Genomic DNA, 8,479 nt, shown 5'->3' with positions numbered 1-8,479 from the left:
TAAAATATAAACATAAAATAAAATAGTATTATTGTATTATTTATTTACTTATTTATTTTAGTAATTATTAGGTTCAGCATCACAAAATAACAAAAAACTAACAGTAATAAAATCAAAACTAAGATGTATTAAACATAAAGTTATATAATAAAAGTTAAATCATTAAAAAGACACATGAAAAAAGTATAATACATCCACAAAAGACCATAAATAAGTTAAAAAAAATATATATATATAATAATAATAATAAAGTATTTTTTTAAATAAAAATTAATGGCAGAAAATGAAAAAATATAAATAAAATTACTTTGATTGAAAATACAAAGAAATAATTAAACTAACAAAACATTAAAAAAAAAATACAGATAGAAGAATTAAGAAAAAAAACAACATTTCTGAAATTAAAATATAAAAATAACAGTATGAAATTAATTATGAATATGAAAAGTAATTCTCTATGCAGATGATTTACCGGCGCTCAGGATGTTTTGTCCGTCGTTGCCGTGGTGACGGATGGTAGTGGGCGGGGCACTGTGGCCCTGGCGACTCCTTAGCAACCGGGCTCCACCCCCTTCCTGATCGAAAATCCATACCTAAAAAAAATTACATTAGGTTTATGAAATATAAATATATATATGTAGATATATACTGTATTTATAAATTTTCCACTTATTAGCCCTTTTATTGCTTTTTTTATTTCATAATATAAAAATGAGTGACTATAAAATATAAGTATAAATGCAGTATAAAATATAAAAATATATAAACAAATAAAATATAAATGATAAAATGAATAAAAAATTAAACAATTTAACAAAAGTTCTGAAATGTATAAAATATTTTGCAAGTAATATATGAATATATTGGGAAATGTATAATGTATACATACAGTATTAAATATTACATTTTTATTATATATATATATATTTTTATTTGTTAAATTAACAAATTTATTATGTAGTTATTTTCATATAAAATAATAAAATAAAAACAAACTAAACAAAACATAACAGAATAAAAAATACAAGAATAAAAAAATATATATGATATAATATTTAATATATATATAAGATTTAATATATTTTTTAGCCATATTGTAGTTCCATTCATTTGATCATTTTAGTTTTTTTTTAATTATTTTTATTTAAATAAAGTAGTATATCATCAAAATATAGTATATTTATAATAATTGATGAAATAATACAATATAATATAAAATATATAATGTAAACAGTCGTACATAATCAAAAATTCATATTTATCATCAGATTTTGTACAAAATTTTCATATTTTACATGAACATCAATTCTGTCATCATTAACATTAATTGTTCTAATAAAAAATATATAATAAAAAACTTAAAAAAAAATATTTTTAATATTTATTATTTAATAAAAATATACAATACAAAATATATTTCAGATTTCTTTTTGTATTTTCATGTAATACTTCTATATTTGTATATTTTTTGATATTTTGTTATTTGAAGTCATACGTGAAAAAAATGTAGCATCTTTAATTTTTTAAATCTTTTGTATTTAAAAATGTGCATGAATACTAATGCCATATCATTAACATAAATAATAAAATATATAATAAAACAAAATAAACAATATATTACGAGAATATAAAATATTTTAGATAATATATAAAATATCCAATTGAATTATTTTGTAGTTGCATGTAATATCTAATTTTTCATGTATTATATTTTTATATGAATTTTTATAGATTAAAAAAAAAAAAAAAAAAGTCATAACCAATATATAATAACCAACAATTTACATTTAACAATTTTTTTTTGGATTTCACATTTTGCATGAATACCAATCCCATATAATTAACATAACTGATTCTAAATTAAAACGTCATGCCTTGATGGCGTTGTCGGCTCCGTTGGTGACCAACAGCGGCTGGCCATGCAGGAAGGTCGCTGCGGCAACAGCGCTGCGATGGGCGTGTCTCTGCTGAGCCACCAGCTGCCGCCGCTCCATATCCCAGAATGCAATGTGGCCCTGCGGACTGCCAGAGGCCACGAGAGGGGGGCCGTCTGAGAGAGAGAGAGAGTTTGACTTTTGATGTTCTTTAATGAAACATCTAGTAAAGATATCACTTGATTGATCCTCTTGAGGAAATTCAGATGCCACAGCAGCAACTGGTGAACAATACCAAGGAAGTCAAGTATGTGTCAAGTACAGGACGGTAATAAAAGAAAATGGGTACTAAAATAAAAATACCCGAGCAATAGAGATAGTGTAAATAAATACAAATAAATGCTGCATGATTCTGGATAAAATGAGAATCGATTTTCTTGCTTAGAATTGAGATCACGATCCTCTCTCATTTCTTAAGCAGAACAATTTTTAATATACATTTTTACTGCACTCTTTTGCCTGATACAGACAGAAACAACATGCGCTTGTTTTTTAACAGACAAAATAGCTTAATTCAAATACTTGATAAATCTAACACTTATCATAAAAACAATCAACTTATATCTCTTCTTCTCTTATTTAGAAGTGTCTATTGGTCTCTCTCTGGAGTTGTTTTCCTTCTGCCGGTTTCTGGAGCGCTGGTTAGAGGCAACGGATGTCCCAGAATCACTGTCATTTAGGAATGAGATCGCATAGAGGTATGAACACTGATCGCGATTTTAATATGATTAATCATGCAGCCCTAATATGCACATACACACACACACAAAACAACCACCACAGAAATAACAACAGCATATAACACATATTGTGTGGATATCAGGGTTGGGCCAGGTAGCAGCAACTTATTCAAATTGTTCCCTTTGTAGGTAAAGGAACAATTAAAAACAATGCGGTTTTTGTCATTGTGGCACACCATGTGGTGGGGAATGTACCACGATTCCGTAGTCTGTGCTGCCAACTCCTCTGTTACCTGGACTGCATAACCAGCTTGTTCCACTTTATGGATTTCAGCAGTGTATGCTGCTGAGCGCTCCACATCCTTACTCAGGCGGCGTTCTGTGCTTCTGAGGTTGGCTAAAACAGCCTCTCATTCAACTGTGGCATGTCCTTCACACGCAGGAGCGGAGTGGCATAACACTGTACGCCACTGATGTCCACACGCACCGTCTTCGTCTCAAGTAAGATAAGAGATAAGATATCACTTTATTAATCCCCTTGGGGAAATTCAGGAAGTAGATCTATTGCCTCCTAGTCCTGTTTAGATCGGAGAATGAACGTTTCATTCTTGTATGGTATTGTGTCCATTTGCCACAGTCGTTCCACATTTCTCCACAGCTCAGACACAGAGAGTGTAGACAGCTTTAGGCACTGATGGGCAGAGAATTGGTTTCGGACATACCTAGTGGGCCCTTGGAGTGTCCACCCCAGACGAGTCTTTACAGCTGCAGGTGGGCCCAGGCGGACTGGCTTGGAGTGACCAGGTGAGATCAAAACCAATGAGAAGAAGGGGTTGGACATTGTTCAGAGGTGAGAGGCGCAGTCCTTTGAGGTGCTTATACTTTCCTTGCAGGGTGTGGACTGGTCGAGTGTGTTCTGTTAAAGCCAGATTAGCAGAAGTAAAGGCTCCCTCTATCTTGAAGGCTTGCTGGGGCTGGTCGGCAGGGGAGACAGTAAATGTTACCGAGGTGCCATGCAAAACTTGACGAACCGTCCGTAGCACCATGTCTTCTGGCTTCTGGCCCTTTGAGTTTGAATTTCTGAGATGAAGCCTGGAGGAGAATTGTCCTCTCTGAGCCATCGTCTAGGAGTAAGTTTCCATCTTATGCTCCCCGTTGTGCAGGATGACTTTACTGACCTTCAGTAGCACCCGACTACTACCAGCTCGACCATCTAGGTACAGGACTTCATTGCTAGATTTAGCAGAGCTAGTCTTCTCCTCAGTAGCTTTAATATAAAGATCATGCAGTGCTTCCAGGTGTTTGCCATTACACGGCTTGCAGGTGACCTTTAATCGACACTGAGCTGCCTGATGGCTTCGACCACATCGCCAACATGCTCTGTATGCTTTAATCCAATTAGTCTTTTGCTCTTTAGTCAGTTGGCTGATGTTGGTGCACTGATTGAGATAATACTGGGTGTTGTTACAGTATGGGCAGAAGATCTTGATCCATTCATGGCTCTTAGCTGTTGGCGGGAAAGGCTGTTCACCACGAGTTATGCTGCTTGGGGAAGTAAAGGACTGTTCCTTCTGAGGATTGTTGGAAGACTGGTCTGCTCCAAGAAATACTGTGATGGTTTGAACTGACTTTGACTCCTTCCTGCGGTCCCTCTTAGGCCCCATTCGACTTTCTCCCTGTTGAAATCCAGCTCCACTTCCCTGAATCTCCAGCTCATATTCCAACCAGTCAGCAAAGTTCAGAAGAGATGGGATGCTGATCTTCATGGGGTGTATAACGCTTAAAGCTGGTACAAAGGTAGTGGGGTAACTTCGCCATCAGGCTTGATACATGTGATCCACACTGGAGCTCTATGCGGCCAACATCCCTCCCAGGGCGCGCACATGGAGGACAAACCATTTAAACCCTTTTGTGTCACTGCTTTGGATGTTTGGACCGTCCATTAGCTCAGCAATTCACGGTACTGCTAATTGGATTGGTTTGCCGTAATGCCTGGTGAGTGAGGCCATTGTATCTGAATAGGGACACCTTGAATTAATAACTTCAACAACTTCCTGTCATTCTTTCATTCCAAAATTGAAAATATACACAACCAGCTAGCCACCTCCTCTCCCATCCCCCCCCCGACCCGGAGCCTGTCCCTCCCCCGCCAACAGACCATAGCCTTCCCCTCTTCTCCCCCATAACCATATCTGACCTCACCAAAATACTCACTGGCATTAAGTCCTCCACCTGCCCCCTGGACCCCATCCTCTCCACCCTTGTCAAAGCTTGTCTCCCTTGTCTTAGCCCACTCATCACTGACATTATAAACTCCTGCCTCACCTCTGGCACTGTTCCCTCTCCTTTCAAGCTTGCTGCCATCACACCCGTCCTCAAGAAGCCTGGCCTGGCCTCTGACAACCCCAACAATTTCAGACCCATCTCAAACCTCACATTTTTTTCTAAAATACTGGAACGTGTCGTCGCTACTGAACTCAAACTATACCTCCACACCAACCAGATATATGAAACATTCCAATCAGGCTTTCGAACACACCACAGTACAGAACCTGCTCTGCTTAAAGTCACCAACGACCTCCTACTCTCCTCTGATTCCGGCTCCCTCAACATCCTCCTCCTCCTCGACCTCAGTGCAGCCTTCGTCACCACCAACCACTCCATCCTCCTCAGTCGCCTGCAGTCCTGCATCGGCATAACTGGTTCAGCACTCTCATGGTTCAAATCCTACCTTTCCGATAGATTTCACTACATCTCCATCGATAACTGTAAATCCGACACCACCCCAGTCACCCATGGTGTCCCCCAAGGCCCGGTGCTTGGTCCCCTCCCCTTCATCATCTACATGCTCCCCCTAGGTCACATCATACGCCACGGACTACGGTTCCATTGCTACGCCGACGACACCCCGCTCTACATCTCCGCCAAAACCATCAGCCCTGCCATTCTCTCCACCCTCACGAACTGCCTCACTGAAATAAAAACCTGGATGAACAACAACTTCCTCAAGCTCAACTGCAATAAATCAGAAATCATCATCATCGGCCCCAAATCCCTCCTCCCCTCCTCCCAGGATTTCTCACTCAACATCGATGGTCACACAGTCACAGCTTCCCCCCTTGTCCAAAACCTTGGTGTCACTCTGGATCCCATCCTCTCCTTCAAGTCGCACACCAACAACATCACCAAAACCTCCTTTTTTCATCTCTGCAATATTGCTCGACTTCGGCCCATCCTCTCCTTCTCTGCTGCTGAAACTCTCATCCACGCTTTCATAACCTCCAGACTGGACTACTGCAGCAGCATCCTGTATGGCCTCCATTCCACCGTCCTCCAAAAACTACAATACATTCAGAACCCAGCTGCCCGGTTGCTCACCCACTCCCGCTCCAGAGAACACATTACACCCATCCTTCAACACCTTCACTGGCTCCCAATACAGCACCGAATCCACTTCAAGATCCTCCTCATCACATACAAAGCTCTCAATAATCTCACCCCCTCATACCTGACATACTTCTCCACCCGCCACTCCCCCACCTGCCACCTCAGATCAGCTGATGCCAACCTCCTGACCCCCGTCACCAGGACCAAGCACCGCACCTTGGGGGGCGGAGCCTTTGCCATCGCTGCCCCGACCCTCTGGAACTGCCTCCCTTCTCACATCAGAAACTCGGACTCACTCCCTTCATTCAAAAATAAACTCAAAACCACCTTTTCAAAAAGGCCTACAATACTTGACCCCCACTGCCTCTCCTAAAAGAACAAACCATCTACACTGTTTTCTTTCTCTGTCTTAACACTCATGTTATTTATTTTTAATAAGGCAGCAGTGGCTCATGCTCATTGCGGCGACACGGTCTGGTGCGCTCTGTCCTCGTTCATTTGTTTGTTTGTCAGAACGTTTTCATTTTACGGTCATTTAACTACAAACTAAGCAAGTCTTTACATACATAGTTTTAAATAGAAGATGAGGGTGATAACAGGAGCTCTCCTTCTGTTTTTAATTGCCTATCTGATGGACTATACGATGCAGGCAGGCTGCTGGGCTTTCTACTGGGCCACAGCTCAGGATCACCTACACTCTGTCTGTCACACCTCTCCTTCAGGACGGATTTATATCAACAATGCCACCTTCGTGCCGCAAAACCGACACAATAATCAGAACAAGAAAGTGTGGCAAGAAAGGGGTTGCCCGGACTCGGTTTAAGAGGAAGCGTTTTAGGCAACCACTTCCATCCATCATGCTTGGTAACGTACAATCTCTGCAGTCTGACTGAACTTTTACCAGTGTACCATCAATATGTGTCACGCCCTACTCGGGAGGACGCCTGCCTCGACCGGTGCTATGGGAATATGGAAAGGGCCTTATGCCAAGGCACCGCCAGGGCCGGGAAGCTCGGACCACAATATGATTTGGCTTATGCCTGTTTATCAACCCCGGCTGTGTTGGGAAAAAGCTCGGAAAATAGAAGTCAAGTGCTGGACCGCTGCCGTGAATGACTGTTTGGACCGCACTGAGTGGGAGGTTATAATGGACTCGTTTCAAGATATTAATGACACACTGCTTGCTGTATCAGGATATATTCGTTTCTGTGAGGACTTAACTATCCCCAAAAAGACAGTAAAATCTTACCCAAGTAATAAACCATGGGTCACCCCAGAACTGAAAGAACTGCTTAACCAAAAAAAGAGGTTATTCAAATCAGGGGGCAGTAAAGGGGAGATGAAAACTGTACAGAATAGAATCAAGAAGAAAATAACAGAGTGCAAGGCTGCCTATAAAGATAAAATGCAGTCACTTTTCATGTGCTGATTCACTTGCATTTCCTTTCCAAAGGCCGTTTCAGCGCTCACTGGACACCGGGGCAATCCCTGACCAGTGGAAACGGTCTCTGATTGTACCGGTGCCCAAAAACAGTAGGAAGAAAAAAAGAGATGAATGACCTGCGGCCAGTTGCCCTAACCTCAGTACCTATGAAGTGTTTTGAGAGGATAGTGTTAAAACACCTCCTCACTGAAGTCTCACCATTTTTGGATCCTTATCAGTTTGCATACCAGCCAGAGCGGGGGGTTGAGGACGCACTGCTGACAACGACCAACAGTATATATACTGTTATATGACACCTATACAATATATATAACACCTGGGACAACCTCACAGTCTTGTGAAGATTGTGTTTGTTGATTTTAGCAGTGCGTTTAACACCATCCAGCCCCACCTGCTGGTAGGCAAACTGATGGATCTTGGGGTTAATCCAAGGCTCATCCTATGGATTAATGATTTTCTCCTGAATCGTACCCAGCAGGTCAGATTCAACACAGCTATTTCCTCCCTTCCCTTTACAAGTTTACTCGCTCGCTTCATCGATTCCACCATTACGAGAATTGTTTTCAGGAATGGGAGGGGGAGAGCGCTGCTTTTAAACAGCGAGGGAAGAGACAAGCTGGTTTAAAAAAATGAAAAGCTGCTGAATGGAGGGGCAGGAGCTTCGTTCAGGAGCGGAATTTGACAACAAACTTTAGAAAAGAGGAGAAAACAGCAACACAGCTGGATGTTGGTTTATATCATTATGTCTCAATTGAATCGACACATAGCACACATTTGCTTCAGGATTGGTTATCTTACAGGTTTAAAAAACCCAGGAGTATAAAAACTGGAGAGCTGCAAATGAAGACTGTGATGAAGTTGTTGCCCATCACAGTTTATTGTGGAAGACAGTGCTCCTGCTCTAGGATCTCGATGGAAAAGCAAAGAAGAAACTGACGAATGTCTCTTGACAAAAAGTTGACAAAGAAGCAAGACACCAAGAATGAAGTCAGCCAATCAATAGGATATAACTGAACTGATAATGAATGGGAAAG

At 40.6% G+C, this 8,479-nt stretch overlaps 1 protein-coding gene across 1 annotated transcript in view; it reads right to left on the bottom strand.

The window, feature by feature from the left end:
* Positions 1 to 472: 472 nt before the first annotated feature.
* The window catches only part of LOC139665830 (WD repeat-containing protein 36-like), a gene marked incomplete at its 3' end in the record, with an annotated part of 18,811 nt that continues 10,804 nt past the window's right edge, over positions 473 to 8,479 (bottom strand). The window contains exons 8-9 of the mRNA XM_071544831.1: positions 1,875 to 2,050; positions 473 to 593 (exon numbers count right to left, since the gene is read on the bottom strand). Of these exons, the coding sequence (XP_071400932.1) occupies positions 473 to 593; positions 1,875 to 2,050 (297 nt within the window). The remainder of the gene's footprint in view (positions 594 to 1,874; positions 2,051 to 8,479) is intronic.

Source organism: Centroberyx affinis, unplaced genomic scaffold (genome assembly GCF_046629955.1).
Source record: "Centroberyx affinis isolate AG114_WGS23_722 - 3 ecotype Tasmania unplaced genomic scaffold, CSIRO-AGI_Caff_v1 ptg004680l_1, whole genome shotgun sequence".
NCBI lineage: Eukaryota > Metazoa > Chordata > Actinopteri > Beryciformes > Berycidae > Centroberyx > Centroberyx affinis.
Note: the sequence above shows the minus strand (reverse complement) of the source record. Positions and strands in the feature narration are given on the sequence as shown.